The sequence below is a fragment of the Phyllobates terribilis genome, unplaced genomic scaffold (assembly GCF_046119375.1).
Source record: "Phyllobates terribilis strain yellow unplaced genomic scaffold, ASM4611937v1 Scaffold_1__5_contigs__length_1240528914, whole genome shotgun sequence".
Lineage (NCBI taxonomy): Eukaryota > Metazoa > Chordata > Amphibia > Anura > Dendrobatidae > Phyllobates > Phyllobates terribilis.
The window spans coordinates 1,046,853,624-1,046,871,436 of record NW_027362761.1 but is presented as its reverse complement, the minus strand read 5'-3'; the positions used below and the strand labels follow the sequence as shown (position 1 = coordinate 1,046,871,436).

The following is a 17,813-nucleotide window of genomic DNA, read 5'->3' as shown; positions in this document are numbered from 1 at the left end:
TAATTTAAAAAAGTGGCTTGTAAACCCTCTATTTTTGATAGCTAGCCAATATAGCTGTCAGCTTTACTTGCGCTAGTTAGAAAAGATAGAGGGGCCACAAGTCATTTTTATTTTAGTTATTTATCTATAGCACAGGAGCCGGCTGATGAATACTCTCATCAGCCTCGCCTGCTCTCGCTACTATCAGCAAGACCAGGCGTAGCATAATGAGAGTAGTACTCTCAACAGCCAACGCCTGTGACTGGCGGTAACCTTTTTGCCACTGGTCATAGCTGCTGCTGGCTCACACACTGTCATCTGTATGACAGCGTGGGAATCGCAGCGCTCTGTCCGCCGATCAAAGCTGTTGTTTCTTGTGATGTCACACAGAAGACAGTGTGGGAAAGAGTCAATGTTCAGGCTGCCGAAGCTGAACAGTAACATGAACTTACTGGTGAAGTCCATGTTCACGGATCGGTATGGACCGTGAACTTTGCTGTTCGCCCAGCCATCACTACTCATAAAGCACTAAGTGCAAAGCCTGCCAAAAATTACAAGCAGGGTCATCCATACACCCTTGAAGGCACTAACTGTAATGCCTCATTCAAATATTGTGAAATTGTTGTTTTGGTACTCCTACACTCATAAAGGCTTTGTAAAAAATTATAAGGAGTGTCATCCAGCCATCCATAGACTCCTGAAAGGCAACAACTGGTGGGCCTCATTCAAATATTTTGAAAGTTAGTTGATGTACTCCTACACTCATAAATGCTTTGCACTTTTGCAGGAGAAAATGATAAGGAGGGTAATACAGTAATCCTCTTCAGGTGTCTGTTTCTTCTTCTCCTTCCTCGAGAGTCTGGGGGGACTGCCTCCACATGCTTCCTGGTGCCCGATTCCCAGGTGCCTGAGCTGTAATTAACCTGGATTCGGGTGGTGCCTGAGCCCTCAACATATTGAAATGGGCAACAGTCCCCTATGTCACTGGCACCATCGCTTGCTCTCGCATAGGAAGTGGGGAACCCCAAGGACAGTCCGATCTCTCGGGGGTGATAGCCCCATTTTAAGCTGCCTCGAGGAGCCTCTCCAAGGTCCATTCACTTCACAAGAAGGATTCATCATGCTCCTTTCCTTCTCGGATCACACCCACTGCATATCAGCGATGTCGACCCTCCATTTAGAGCAAGAGTGGGGAACCTCAGGCCCGCCATTTACGGCCCTCAATGACCCCGGGACAGCAATTCGTGGGTTGGCAGCTGTATATTCAATGCTGCCAGCCCATTAATTTCATCTTTCTCTGTGAGCACACTCATGCAGTGTTCACTACTGAATGCTGAGGCGCATGCAAAGAAAGATTATTTCCTGATAACAGTGCCAGGTTTGGTATGTACTTTGTGGGTGGAGTTAGCATGCAATTTGTATGGGCCCAGGAGGATGATATAAATATCCAAATGGCCCTTTGGTAGATAAAATATTCCCTACCCCTGATTTAGAGGAATTTGACCCTGGTTCCATCCGACAGTTCTTGCAGCCTTCGAGGCAAGTGTTCCGTCTCTACTGCCCTCTGGTTAAACAAGATGAGATGACGGGTCCCAAACTCTTATGTGGACCCCCATCTCCACTGCTGGTCGTACATAATGACCTACCCACTGGATGCCAACTGTTGGTACCTTGCGACTAGCGGGCTGGCTAGCATGTCACCAGCCCTGGTCCTGGCTCGCCTCCTTCTCTCTTCCAACCAGCCTAGGCCCTGCAGTCTGCTCACCAGTTCCTGGATCCTGGCTCTCCCGTCCACAGTCCACAGGAACCCCAGCAGTGAAGACTGTGGCCTGGGTTCGGGCCTTGGTGGTTCCGGAAAGTAGCCGGTTCCGGACCACAGACTGCTGCCACCTCTGCTGTCGCGCCAGCTTGGTCTAGCTCCAATATTCCTCCTGTTACTCCCTAGAGAATCTCAAGGGATTCTGCCATCTTTGTCACCTTGTCACACACGAAGCACGTTGCACTGTATGGATGACTAATTGAATCCAGAATTTTTTTCAACGCTTTTTTTGGAGTATTATGTAGCACTGAAAATTAACACAAAGCACGTAATACTCTATATATGACTAATTGAATCCAGAAAAAAATGTCAATGCTCTTTTGGAGTGTTATACAGTCATGTGAAAAAGTGTTTGCCCCCTTCCTGATTTCTTACTCTTTTGCATGTTTGTCACACTTAGTTCATAACTTCAAAAAGAAATATACATATTAAAACCATTTAAAAAGAAGAAAATAGGGGAATTTGTAGGATGCAAAAAACAGACCCAGGACACAATATAAAACCATTGTTGTCAATGGTAGCTAAAATTTACAACAAAATAAAATCCATATACCGTATTTTTCGGACTATAAGACGCACCGGACCATAAGACGCACCTAGGTTTTAGAGGGGGGAAATAAAAAGAGAAAATGTAAGCAAAAAATGTGGTCATGATGCACTTTTAAGAGGGAGGGGGTCTTCTGCTGACACTGGTATAGGGGTAATGTCCCCCAATTCTGACAATATCCCCTATCCTGGTATATATGCCCCCTCCCTTCCTTTTATACGTGGTCCCCATCCCCATCCTGGTATGCCTGGCATCCCTCCATTCTGGTATGCATGGAACCCCTCCATCCTGGTATGCATGGCACCCCTCATCCCTATCCTGGTATGCATGGTACCCCTCATATTTGTCCTGGTATGCATGGCACCCCTCATCCCTGTCCTGGTATGCATGGCACCCCTCATCCCTATCCTGGTATGCATGGCACCCCTAATCCCTATCCTGGCAAGCATGGCACCCCTAATCCCTATCCTGGTATGCATGGCACCCCTCATCCCTGTCCTGGTATGCATGGCACCCCTCATCCCTATCCTGGTATGCATGGCACCCCTAATCCCTATTCTTGTATGCTTGGCACCCCTCATCCCTATCCTGGTATGCATGGCACCCCTCATCCCCAATCCTGGTATGCATGGCACCCCTCATCCCTATCCTGGTATGCATGGCACCCCTCATCCCTATCCTGGTATGCATGGCACCCCTCATCCCTATCCTGGTATGCATGGCACCCCTCATCCCTGTCCTGGTATGCATGGCACCCCTAATCCCTATCCTGGTATGCATGGCACCCCTCATCCCTATCCTGGTATGCATGGCACCCCTCATCCCTGTCCTGGTATGCATGGCACCCCTAATCCCTATCCTGGTATGCACGGCACCCCTCATCCCTATCCTGGTATGCATGGCACCCCTCATCCCTGTCCTGGTATGCATGGCACCCCTCATCCCTATCCTCGTATGCATGGCACCCCTCATCCCTATCCTGGTATGCATGGCACCCCTAATCCCTATCCTTGTATGCATGGTCCCCCTAATCCCCATCATGCTGCAAATAAAAAAAAAATAAACACTCCTACTCACCTCTCTTCTCTCCTCCAGCGCTCTCCTCCAGACTTTTTGTGAATACATGTCTCATGCTGAGCCCATTCTGTGCTTTTGTGAGGGTGTCTTCTTCTTTTTCCAGGATGTCGCTGCATGCCTATGATTGGTCAGTGTAAGAATTTAAAGACGTACACGCCCATAGTGAAATCTCCCTGGTAATGCCCACTTGGATTTTAAAAAATTAACTGTTTAAGTGACAAATAGTTTGATCACTAGTATATCCACAATGGGGAGGTGAAAAAAAAAAGTTTTATTGTACTCTGCAGCACCTATTTCATAGTGTGTCTAGTTCAACATGAAAAATTTGGTGAAACATCCTGTTATGCCTGCCAAATCACACTCACACGGGTAACATTCAAACCAGGAAGACAAATGCCTAAACCCATCAGGTCTCTATTCAGACTAGGAAAAGCCCATCATGTTCTCGTTCTTCAGGAATCACTTGTTGATGTTATATCATAATATGATTCAAGTGCAGAGTCAAACCCTGCTGCACTTATGCCTCATTACCATAAACTTTAATGGGAAGAACGTTCCTGGTTCTAGTTAACACAGTTAGATGTCGCATTAAGATTCTTTACATTTGTATGCTCTATATATACATTTACTATTCTGCCTTATCAAGGCCTCAAGCAGTAGAATATTTTTGTCATTAAAAAGGTATTTTGTCATTTGCTGAACATGGGTGTCTATAAGACTACGTCAAAATGGGGTTTAAAATATATATCTAAAATCTGCAATTACATTTACCATGAACCATGCCACTAACCTCTGATTGGCTTCTGATGAGTCCTTTGTTACATAGGTAAAATATAAACAGTTTGGATAAAATGTACAAATCTTCTGACACATTTGTACATTAGGTGCAATAACATGTGTAAGACTTTCCCCGGAGAATTCCATATTCTGAAAAATATCTCTTTGGCAACCTACAAGATATGAACGGTTATAAGGTAATTATCAGCAATTACATTTAAGTTATGCTTATAAAGAGGTTTATTTGCTCTGAAATCTGTGTTAAAACCACCGACAAACAAACTTTCAAAGTTTTTAAGGAAAATTTGCACGGCCATTCCAATTGTTTCAGAATTCTGAGCTGATTTGAAATAACGCTTGTCGCTTATTAAAGAGATTTTTGAAGGGATTCTGCATAGAAACCAGAGAAAAGCCTCACACAATTAACTGTAGCTAAACTGCCCTGGTTAGCATCAGATTTCTGCCACAATTGATGGGCCCACCACGAATATCCATACAGCACCAAGCGTTTCCGACAAAAACTAAAAATTAATAGGGTTTTTTCTTGGCAAATGCTACATCTGAACATGTTATTTTCTGCTGTTTGAACACATCCTTGTAAATACAATGAAGACCTCAATCTCAACTGGATTATTCTCTTCTTTGAGTAGATCATTCTTGTAGGGGGGTCGTTCACTGCAAATTTTCTGTGGTTATATCAAAATGGCTCCACTGAATCTATATTACTTCACTGCTGTTTTTCCATTTTGCGTGCACATAGTACCATATTTTTCAGACTATAAGACGCACCGGACTATAAGACCATAAGATGCACCACAAATCTTCAGGTGGAAAATAGGAAATAATATTTTTTATAAGATGGGGGTCCATCTTATAGTCCGAATAGGCATCTTACTTAGGGGGCGGTGGAGCGGGGATCACAGGAGGCAGGGTCCGGCAGAGGCAGAAGTGGACCAATGCTGCGGGCCTTGGGTGGGAGAAAGGGGTGCCCCATCAGCAGGGGGTTGCAGTGGTGGCTGAGTGGGATTGCATGAAGCAGGATCCCTCCCTCAGGAACCAAGCAGTGGCAGAAGCGATGAGATGCTGCGGGGCCGGTGTTGGTGGTCAAGCAAAGCATTGCTTTTCCGGTGGCAATGGCTATCTTTCTATAGCCATGATCTACAGGGAAATGGCCACCGGAGCTGGCGCATGCGTAGACTGGGATCTCGGTGGCCATCTTCCTGAAGCCGTGCGCCTCAAGGAAATGGCCGCCGAGCTCCCAGTCTGCACATGCGCCAGCACAAAAAAATGCGCCAGCACGGACGGCCATTTTCCTGTAGATCACGGCTTCAGGAAGATGACATGCGGCCGCCAGAAAAGCAATGCACTCTGCTCTGCCTGACCATCGACACTGGCTCCGCAGCATCTCACTGCTTCTGCCGCCGCCGGGTTCCTGCGGGAGGGATCCTGCTTCCTGTGATCCCGCGCCACCACCACTGCAACTCCAAATTAAGCTACGTTTGGACCATAAGACGCACCCCCAATTTTCCTCCCAAATTTGGGGAAGAAAGTGGGTTTTATGGTACAAAAGATACAGTAAATATAAAAACATTTATTTATACTGTATTATTGTTTCCAAAATATCGTTTTTCCATGAAGTTTTTAGTGACACATCTTTCTGTAGTTTAATTTCTGAAGCCTCCAGTTGCAGATTCAGTGTAATCAACATTAATTCTTAATATCTACTTTAAATGCCAGGTAAATAGATAATTAAAATTAAAAAAATGAATATTTTTGCAAATAATAATTTTAAACAAAGGTAAAAACTTTAATTATATATTCTGGTAATCACTAAGAGTGCAATTAATTAAGAATTTTGCTGGTATTTTGCACGCTTGTCTTTATGAACGGAGAAAATGTATTAAGATAAGGCTAAAGTCAAATAATTGTAAAATGTCGCACACCACTTAATAAATTAGACGAACCTTTCAACTGCTGTGCACTATAGCCATAAATGTTACTCCAGTTAGGATCTGGAGTACATTTCTGGCATAATTTACATCACTAAAATGTCTCACATTTTGCTTAATTTCCCAGGCAGTCTCTGCCACTCCTTGTCCTGAACTAGGTCCACACCAAATTCTCCAATTTGTGCAAAACGTTTCCAACATTTGAAGGTGTTTCTTATTACCAGAGAACTGGTGGAAACACCTCAATGAGTTGAGCACATAATGTTATCCTAATAACACCTTTATATACAAGTTCATTATTGTACAATTGAGGGTAATTTGGTCACACTAATGCTACAAAAACGGAGGTGATGGAGGGGGAATTTTTTCCTGCAGTCAGAAGTATTAATGTTATCTGTATTTTTCCATTTTTCTTTATTGTTACTTAATTATTTTCCGTATAACTGCTGCCTAGCTCTTTATAGCTGATAAGGTAAAAAAAGACATTATAGATAATACTGTACAAATATTTTAAGCAGGTATGCTGCAAAGTAAGAATGGTTTAAAAATTTGAAATATTAACAGTTCCTTTTTATCAATTAACAAAATTCACACTGTATGAACAAAAGACTAATCTAAATCAAATCAATATTTGGTGTGACCACCCTTTAACTTCAAAACAGCATCAAATCTTCCAGGTACACTTGACACAGGTTTTGAAGGAATTCTGCAGGGAAGTTGTTTCAAATACTTTGGAGAACTAACCACAGATCTTCTATGGATGTAGGCTTGTGCAAATCATTCTGTCTCTTCATGTAATCATACACACACTTGATGATGTTTAGTTCTAGGATATGTGTGTCCTATATCATTACTTTCAGGACTCCTTGTTCTTTTCTACACTGAAGATAGTTACTAATGATATTGGATTTATGTTTGAGTTGTCATGGTGCAGAATAAATTTTGAGCTAATTAGACACCTCCCTAATGGGATTGAATAATGGATAAGTATTTCTCTATATTTGTCAGCATTCAGGACACCATTGATTCTGGCCAAATCTCTGACTTCCTGATAGGTAGCCCCAAACTTGCAAGGAACTTCCACCATACTTCACTGTTTCCCACAGATACTCATTATAGTACTAAACTCTAGCCCTTTGGCTTGTCGCAGAGTGCATCTTCTTACAGTTACCACTGTACTTACAAGAGCATCAATCAGCAAGATATCTTGAGTAAACAGTATTTACTTCATACTGGTTAAACATGAGATACAATTCAGTGTCACACAGTCCATGTGCTGCTGACATAACACATTCAGGAAAGAAAGGAAAAACACAGGAAGTAAAAACAACCAACAATTGAGAGCTTTTCTCCCCTCATTACAGCAAGCATATACTGTAACTTTATACACTATCGCCATCAACTGTCTGGTTAGTATAAAGTCCTCCTTTCACTTATAATAAGTCCTGATCTGTTGCATATGCCAACACCCTTTCTCAAAAGTAAGGACTTATTCAATCAAACCCAACTTTTTTATTAGTCTCTGGTGTTTATCAGCATTCAACGCCTTCGTGAAGATGTCTGCTGTCATTTCTTCAGTAGGACAATACTCTAACTTCAAGACTCCTTGTTCCTGATGATCTCTCAAGAAATGATATTTCACATCATTATGCTTGGTTCTTGGATTGACTCTTTCCATCTGAGCAAGAACAAGACATCCTTGATTGTCCTCTTTCAGTTTTATTGGTTCCAACTGTGGTTGTCCTAATTCTGTCAACAATTGTCTTAACCACAGAACTTCTTGACTCGCATGTGCTGCGGCAACATATTCTGCTTCTGTTGAAGACAGTGTCACAATTGACTGTTTCTTACTTGTCCAACAAATTGGTCCACCTGAGAGAAAAAAAATATGTCCACTGGTAGATCTTCTGTCAGTTGGATCTCCAGCCCAATCTGCATCAACATATCCTGTTAAAATGCAATTATCACTTGTGGGTAATTTCAGCTTAACATTGCTAGTTCCTTTCAAATAACGCATTACTCTCTTCACGGCATTCCAATCAGCTTTATTTGGTTTTGATACCTTTCTGCTCAGGATTCCTACTGCTGCTGCGATGTCTGGTCTTGTAACGGTCGCTAGATACAGTCGTTTTCCTATTGCTGTTATGTATTCTTCATTATTTGGTAGCATATGTTTTTCACTGTTCATCTCTTTGAGATAATTAGTTTCCATTGGAGACTTTACTGTTTCTGCATCCTTTAATCCAAATTTTTCAGTTATGTCTTGAATCATGTGATTTTGATTCAGTAGGAAACTTCTGTCTTCTTCTCTTTCTACCTGTATTCCTAGGTATTGTTTCACATTTCCCAAGTCTTTGATTTCGAAATGTTGCTTCAGGATTTTTAGAATGTTTTCTTTATCCCTTTCCTGTTTAAAACAAATCAAAATGTTGTCTACATATATGAGTACATAAATCCATCTATTAATCAGCCTTTTTGTGTACAAGCATGGATCAGCTTTGCTTCTTTGAAATTTTTCATTTGTAAGTACTTCCGTGATTTTGTCATTCCACGCTTTAGCTGCTTGCTTTAAACCATATATGCTTTTCTGTAGTTTGCAAACTTTGTTTGGATTTCTTTCATCTTTGAATCCTGGAGGTTGTTCCATGTAAATGCCTTCTGTTAAATCTCCATTCAAAAAAGCTGTCTTTACATTCAGATGTCTCAGTTCCATCTGTTTCATTGCTGCAACTGTAAGTAAAGTTCTTATTGTAGTGTGTTTGACAACTGGAGTAAATGTCTCATCATAGTCTTCTCCATATTTTTGAGAATACCCTTTAGCTACGAGTCTTGCTTGGTATCTTTCAGCTGTGCCATCTGTTTGGTATTTTACTTTAAAAATCCATTTACATCCTATGGCTTTTCTTCCTTCTGGTAAATCTGTTAGTGTCCATGTATTTGAATCATGCATGGATTTAATTTCTGTTTCTGTTGCTTCTATCCATTTATTAGCTTCTTCTTCAGGAAGTTTAGATATGTCTTCCCAAGAGGTAGGCTCATAGATTTTTCTTATGCTTGTCTTGTATGAGAGACGTTTTGGTGGTTTTCCTTTGTTCTCTCTCATTGAACGTCTTGGTTCTGTGTCTGTTTGTAGTTGTGATTCTTCACTTTCAGTATTTTGTTCTTCATTCATTTCTACTTTTTTCTCATCAGATATTTCTTCAGTTATGTCACTATTGTTTTTCTCATTTTTTGCTTCAACTGAAATCATTTTGTCTTTATTTAAATCTTCAATGAATGTCACACTGTTACTCACCGTAACTCTGTCTGTTTTGGGATCTAGGATTCTATATCCTTTGCAATTTTCACTATATCCAATGAATATTCCTTCCATGGATCTGTTTTGAAGTTTGGAACGTTTTTCTGTTGGAATGAATATAAAAACTTTACATCCAAAAACTTTTAAATGATTGACACTTGGTTTCATACCTTGCCACAGTTCATATGGAGTTTTCGTCAGTTTTCTGGAAAAACTTTGGTTCTGTAGATATGTAGCTGTCATTGCTGCCTCACCCCAATATTTCTCTGGTAGTTTGGAATCCGTCAGCATACATCTTATCATTTCTGATAGAGTTCTGTTTTTCCTTTCTGCTACTTCATTTTGTTCAGGTGTGTATGGAACAGTTTTCTGGGGTTTATTCCATTTTGTCTTAAGTATTCTTCTATTCTGTGACGTGTAAATTCACCTCCATTATCACTTCTGATGACAATTGGCTTCCTTTGAAATTTGTTACTTGATCTTGTTACACAGTCTACAAGTTTATAAAAAACTTCACTTTTGTTGTTAATTAAGTATGCGACTGTGTATCTTGAGTAGTCGTCTATAAAAGTCAACATGTATCTATTGCCTCCTGATGTAGTCACTTTCATGGGTCCACATACGTCAGTATGCACCAAATCAAGTGGTCTTTCGCTTTTCATCTCACTTTCTTTTGGAATAGATATCCTTGCGGCTTTGGATTTTATACAAAATTCACATCTTACAGTAATTGAGCAATCTGATATATTTAAATCTTTTGTCAATTCTTTTCTCTGTAGTTCCCTTATACTGTCAGGGTGTCTATGTCCTAGACGTCTATGCCACATGTGTATACAGTTTTTGTGATCATGTGTACATACCTTCATCTGTTCCTTTGGTGTGTTAAAATGATATAATTGTTCATCTGCCTTGACTTTGGTTATCACCTTGTTTCCTGCAATAATTGCACACTCATTGTCTTTGAATTTTACTGTAAGTCCTTTTGCTGTTAAACGTTTCACAGATAATAATCCGCCTTCCAATTTTGGAACATACAACACATCCTGTACAAGTATATTTGAATCTTGCCCGAACTTGTTTGAACAATTTAGCATACCTTGTCCGATACCTTCTGTGGTTATTTTGCTTCCATCTGCAAGATAAATGGCTTCTTTCTTATCTAAATCAAGATCAGTAAAGAAATTCTTGTCACTTGTCATATGACTCGTTGCTCCTGAATCAATAAACCAACCAAGTGATGATTTCTTGTCTGTTACTTTAAATGTGCCATTCCAATTATTCTCACATGAATTGGAAATTGTGTTTTTTACTTTCTGTGTACGCTTTTTATGTTGTCATTTTTGTTGTTCTGCTTTCCATATGGTACAGTCTTTCTTTAAATGACCTTTTTTCTTACATCTGAAGCATTATCTTGTCTCTTTATTATAGGGTTTTTTAAATTCTGTAGCTTTAAGAGCGTTTTCACTGTCCTTTTCAGTAGAAGAATCATCTCTTTGTTCTTTTCTTCTCTGATATTCATCTATTAGTCTTGTTTTCACAAAATCTAATGTAATGTCAGTTTCTGGTCTCGTCTCAAGGGCATTTATCAAGGCTGTATACGAATCTGGTAAACTGCACAATAATATAGCTGCTACATGACTATCTTTAATGTCTTCACCAATAGATCTTAGCTGTGATATCACTTCCATCATTGAGAATATGTGCTTCTGCATGTCGTCATTTGCACTCAATCTCATACTGTAAAGCTTTCTTAATAAAAATAACTTGTGATTCAAGCTAGGTCTTTCATACAGTTTTCTTAATTCTTCCCACATTCCTTTAGCTGTTTCTTCATTTCTTATATGTATTAATTGAGCATCATCCACTAATAAGCTAATGGTGGCTCTCGCTTGTCTATTCTTCTTATCCCATGTCTGATTATCTTGATCTGGTCTTTCTGTAACAATTACTTCCCATAAATCATCCTTAGATAACAACATCTCTACTTTGAATTTCCATAACTGATAGTTTTCACTATTCAGTTTAGCTACTGTGAATTTCAGTTCTGTGTTACTCATCATCTTTATATAGTCTTACTTGTTTAGAGAGTTGTACTGAAGATATTCTCCTGTTTTTCTTGCTGATAGTTCCTGTATGTCCTGCCTCTGTTGAATTTTCTGTAATTATACCCAGCTCCTGGGATCATGAATTCCTTTGTCACTCTGTATCTGGATTTATTTCCTTCTGTTTACAGAGCTTATCTGTGTGCTTCATTATCTGGGGTTATAAACCAGGATCCTCTTGTAGTGCGGGCATGTAGTGTCTGATCTTTAGTGTCTGGGTTCCGGCCTGGGCCCATAACCTGTCGCAGAGGGCATCTTCTTACAGTCACCACTGTACTTACGAGAGCTTCAATCAGCAAGATATCTTGAGTAAACAGTATTTACTTCATACTGGTTAAACATGAGATACAATTCAGTGTCACACAGTCCGTGTGCTGCTGACATAACGCATTCAGGAATGAAAGGAAAAGCACAGGAAGTAAAAACAACCAACAATTGAGAGCTTTTCTCCCCTCATTACAGCAAGCATATAACTTTATACACTATCGCCATCATCTGTCTGGTTAGTATAAAGTCCTCCTTTCACTTATAATAAGTCCTGATCTGTTGCATATGCCAACACGCTTTCTCAAAAGTAAGGACTTATTCAATCAAACCCAACTTTTTTATTAGTCTCTGGTGTTTATCAGCATTCAACGCCTTCGTGAAGTTGTCTGCTGTCATTTCTTCAGTAGGACAATACTCTAACTTCAAGACTCCTTGTTCCTGTTGATCTCTCAAGAAATGATATTTCACATCATTATGCTTGGTTCTTGGATTGACTCTTTCCATCTGAGCAAGAACAAGACATCCTTGATTGTCCTCTTTCAGTTTTGTTGGTTCCAACTGTGGTTGTCCTAATTCTGTCAATAATTGTCTTAACCACAGAACTTCTTGACTCGCATGTGCTGCGGCAACATATTCTGCTTTTGTTGAAGACAGTGTCACAATTGACTGTTTCTTACTTGTCCAACTGATTGGTCCACCTGAGAGAAAAAAAATATGTCCACTGGTAGATCTTCTGTCAGTTGGATCTCCAGCCCAATCTGCATCAACATATACTGTTAAAATGCAATTATCACTTGTGGGTAATTTCAGCTTAACATTGCTAGTTCCTTTCAAATAACGCATTACTCTCTTCACGGCTTTCCAATCAGCTTTATTTGGTTTTGATACCTTTCTGCTCAGGATTCCTACTGCTGCTGCGATGTCTGGTCTTGTAACGGTCGCTAGATACAGTCGTTTTCCTATTGCTGTTCTGTATTCTTCATTATTTGGTAGCATATGTTTTTCACTGTTCATCTCTTTGAGATAATTAGTTTCCATTGGAGACTTTACTGTTTTTGCATCCTTTAATCCAAATTTTTCAGTTATGTCTTGAATCATGTGATTTAGATTCAGTAGGAAACTTCCGTCTTCTTCTCTTTCTACCTGTATTCCTAGGTACTGTTTCACATTTCCCAAGTCTTTGATTTCAAAATGTTGCTTCAGGATTTTTGGAATGTTTTCTTTATCCCTTTCCTGTTTAAAACAAATCAAAATGTCGTCTACATATATGAGTACATAAATCCATCTATTAATCAGCCTTTTTGTGTACAAGCATGGATCAGCTTTGCTTCTTTGAAATTTTTCATTTGTAAGTACTTCCGTGATTTTGTCATTCCACGCTTTAGCTGCTTGCTTTAAACCATATATGCTTTTCTGTAGTTTGCAAACTTTGTTTGGATTTCTTTCATCTTTGAATCCTGGAGGTTGTTCCATGTAAATGTCTTCTGTTAAATCTCCATTCAAAAAAGCTGTCTTTACATTCAGATGTCTCAGTTCCATCTGTTTCATTGCTGCAACTGTAAGTAAAGTTCTTATTGTAGTGTGTTGGACAACTGGAGCAAATGTCTCATCATTGTCTTCTCCATATTTTTGAGAATACCCTTTAGCTACGAGTCTTGCTTTGTATCTTTCAGCTGTGCCATCTGTTTGGTATTTTACTTTAAAAATCCATTTACATCCTATGGCTTTTCTTCCTTCTGGTAAATCTGTTAGTGTCCATGTAGTTGAACCATGCATGGATTTAATTTCTGTTTCTGTTGCTTCTATCCATTTATTAGCTTCTTCTTCAGGAAGTTTAGATATGTCTTCCCAAGAGGTAGGCTCATAGATTTTTCTTATGCTTGTCTTGTATGAGAGACGTTTTGGTGGTTTTCCTTTGTTCTCTCTCATTGAACGTCTTGGTTCTGTGTCTGTTTGTAGTTGTGATTCTTCACATTCAGTATTCTGTTCTTCATTCATTTCTACTTTTTTCTCATCAGATATTTCTTCAGTTATGTCACTATTGTTTTTCTCATTTTTTGCTTCAACTGAAATCATTTTGTCTTTATTTAAATCTACAATGAATGTCACACTGTTACTCACCGTAACTCTGTCTGTTTTGGGATCTAGGATTCTATATCCTTTGCAATTTTCACTATATCCAATGAATATTCCTTCCATGGATCTGTTTTGAAGTTTGGAACGTTTTTCTGTTGGAATGAATATAAAAACTTTACATCCAAAAACTTTTAAATGATTGACACTTGGTTACATACCTTGCCACAGTTCATATGGAGTTTTCGTCAGTTTTCTGGAAAAACTTTGGTTCTGTAGATATGTAGCTGTCATTGCTGCCTCACCCCAATATTTCTCTGGTAGTTTGGAATCCGTCAGCATACATGTTATCATTTCTGATAGAGTTCTGTTTTTCCTTTCTGCTACTTCATTTTGTTCAGGTGTGTATGGAACAGTTTTCTGGTGTTTATTCCATTTTGTCTTAAGTATTCTTCTATTCTGTGACGTGTAAATTCACCTCTATTATCACTTCTGATGACAATTGGCTTCCTTTGAAATTTGTTACTTGATCTTGTTACACAGTCTACAAGTTTATCAAAAACTTCACTTTTGTTGTTAATTAAGTATGTGACTGTGTATCTTGAGTAGTCGTCAATAAAAGTCAACATGTATCTATTGCCTCCTGATGTAGTCACTTTCATGGGTCCACATACGTCAGTATGCACCAAATCAAGTGGTCTTTCGCTTTTCATCTCACTTTCTTTTGGAATAGATATCCTTGCGGCTTTGGATTTTATACAAAATTCACATCTTACAGTAATTGAGCAATCTGATATCTTTAAATCTTTTGTCAATTCTTTTCTCTGTAGTTCCCTTATACTGTCAGGGTGTCTATGTCCTAGACATCTATGCCACATGTGAATACAGTTTTTGTGATCATGTGTACATACCTTCATCTGTTCCTTTGGTGTGTCAAAATGATATAATTGTTCATCTGCCTTGCCTTTTCATTATCACCTTGTTTCCTGCAATAATTGCACACTCATTGTCTTTGAATTTTACTGTAAGTCCTTTTGCTGTTAAACGTTTCACAGATAATAATCCGCCCTCCAATTTTGGAACATACAACACATCCTGTACAAGTATCTTTGAATCTTGTCCGAACTTGTTTGAACAATTTAGCATACTTTGTCCGATACCTTCTGCGCTTATTTTGCTTCCATATGCAAGATAAATGGCTTCTTTCTTATCTAAATCAAGATCAGTAAAGAAATTCTTGTCACTTGTCATATGACTCGTTGCTCCTGATTCAATAAACCAACCAAGTGATGATTTCTTGTCTGTTACTTTAAATGTGCCATTCCAATTATTCTCACATGAATTGGAAATTGTGTTTTTTACTTTCTGTGTATGCTTTTTATGTTGTAATTTTTGTTGTTCTGCTTTCCATATGGTACAGTCTTTCTTTAAATGACCTTTTTTCTTACATCTGAAGCATTATCTTGTCTCTTTATTATAGGGTTTTTTAAATTCTGTAGCTTTAAGAGCGTTTTCACTGTCCTTTTCAGTAGAAGAATCATCTCTTTGTTCTTTTCTTCTCTGATATTCATCTATTAGTCTTGTTTTCACAAAATCTAATGTAATGTCAGTTTCTGGTCTCGTCTCAAGGGCATTTATCAAGGCTGTATACGAATCTGGTAAACTGCATAATAATATAGCTGCTACATGACTATCTTTAATACCTTCACCAATAGATCTTAGCTGTGATATCACTTCCATCATTGAGAATATGTGCTTCTGCATGTCATCATTTGCACTCAATCTCATACTGTAAAGCTTTCTTAATAAAAATAACTTGTGATTCAAGCTAGGTCTTTCATACAGTTTTCTTAATTCTTCCCACATTCCTTTAGCTGTTTCTTCATTTCTTATATGTATTAATTGAGCATCATCCACTAATAAGCTAATGGTGGCTCTCACTTGTCTATTCTTCTTATCCCATGTCTGATTATCTTGATCTGGTCTTTCTGTAACAATTACTTCCCATAAATCATCCTTAGATAACAACATCTCTACTTTGAATTTCCATAACTGATAGTTTTCACTATTCAGTTTAGCTACTGTGAACTTCAGTTCTGTGTTACTCATCATCTTTATATAGTCTTACTTGTTTAGAGAGTTGTACTGAAGATATTCTCCTGTTTTTCTTGCTGATAGTTACTGTATGTCCTGCCTGTGTTGAATTCTCTGTAATTATATCCAGCTCCTGGAATCATGAATTCCTTTGTCACTCTGTATCTGGATTTATTTCCTTCTGTTTACAGAGCTTATCTGTGTGCTCCGTTATCTGGGGTTATAAACCAGGATCCTCTTGTAGTGCGGGCCTGTAGTGTCTGGGCTTTAGTGTCTGGGTTCCGGCCTGGGCCCATAACCTGTCGCAGAGTGCATCTTCTTACAGTCACCACTGTACTTACGAGAGCTTCAATCAGCAAGATATCTTGAGTAAACAGTATTTACTTCATACTTTTTAAACATGAGATACAATTCAGTGTCACAGAGTCCGTGTGCTGCTGACATAACACATTCAGGAAAGAAACGAAAACACAGGAATTAAAAACAACCAACAATTGAGAGCTTTTCTCCCCTCATTACAGCAAGCATATAACTTTATACACTATCTCCATCTGCTGTCTAGTTAGTATAAAGTCCTCTTTTCACTTATAATAAGTCCTTATCTGTTGCATATGCCAACATGGCTAACTAACTGTCTTTTCAGTTTAAAGTCAACTTTTGACTCATCAATCCAGAGCACCTGATGTCATTTTTCTGCACCTCAGTTCCTATATTTTCATGCATAATTGACTTACATGGCCTTGTTTCCATGTTGAAGTATGATGTTTGTCCTCAATTCTTCTATAAAGACCATTTCTAGTCAGACATCTCTGAACAGTAGTTGGGTGAAGCCAGGTCCCACTCGTTTATTCCAGTTCTGAGCTGATGGCACTGCTGGACATCTTCTGATTTCAAAGGGAAGTAAGCATGATGTTTCATGTGTGATGTGAGTTTTTTTGGTCAACAACTGCACCTACGGTCCTGAATGTTTCCCATTTCTTGATACTTCTTCAAAAGAGCTTGAACTGCATATCTAAAGTCTGCTATGAAACCTTTGGCTTCAAGAGACCTTGATGATGGAGCACAACAATCTATTATTATGCTACTGTGCTCAGTCTTGTCATGGTGTATGACTTTTGACATGAAGGGATCTTCCACAACCTCAGCTATGGAGCAGAGTTTAGCTGCTCCTCACCCAGTTGTAAGCCGCCTACACAGCTGTGTTTAAACCTACAGTGGTGGCCAAAAGTATTGGCACCCCTGCAATTCTGTCAGATAATACTCCGTTTCTTCCTGAAAATGACTGCAATCACAAATTCTTTGGTATTATCTTCATTTAATTTGTCTTCAATGAAAAAAAAAATAATAATTGTCCTAAAGCCAAATTGGATACAATTCCACACCAAACCTAAAAAAGGGGGTGGACAAAAGTATTGTCACTGTTTGAAAAATCATGTGATGCTTCTCTAATTCGTGTAATTAACAGCACCTGTAACCTACCTGTGGCACCTAACAGGTGTTGACAATAACTAAATAACATGGATTAAAGATGACTCAACCTCTGTCCTGTGTCCTTGTGTGTACCACATTGAGCATGGAGAAAAGAAAGAAGACCAAAGAACTGTCTGAGGACTCGAGGAACCAAATTGTGAGGAAGCATGAGCAATCTCAAGGCTACAAGTCCATCTCCAAAGACCTGAATGTTCCTGTGTCTTCCGTGCGCAGTGTCATCAAGAAGTTTAAAGCCCATGGCACTGTGGCTAACCTCCCTAGATGTTGACGGAAAAGAAAAATTGACGAGAGATTTCAACGCAAGATTGTGCGGATGGTGGATAAAGAACCTCGACTAACA

At 39.2% G+C, this 17,813-nt stretch overlaps 1 protein-coding gene across 2 annotated transcripts in view; it reads right to left on the bottom strand.

Moving 5' to 3' along the window:
* The window catches only part of LOC141158329 (plasma kallikrein-like), a 218,292-nt gene that overhangs the window by 162,471 nt on the left and 38,008 nt on the right, over nt 1-17,813 (bottom strand). For both annotated transcript variants that reach the window (XM_073645367.1, XM_073645366.1), the window contains one exon: nt 4,213-4,372. In XM_073645367.1, the coding sequence (XP_073501468.1) occupies nt 4,213-4,372 (160 nt within the window). The remainder of the gene's footprint in view (nt 1-4,212; nt 4,373-17,813) is intronic.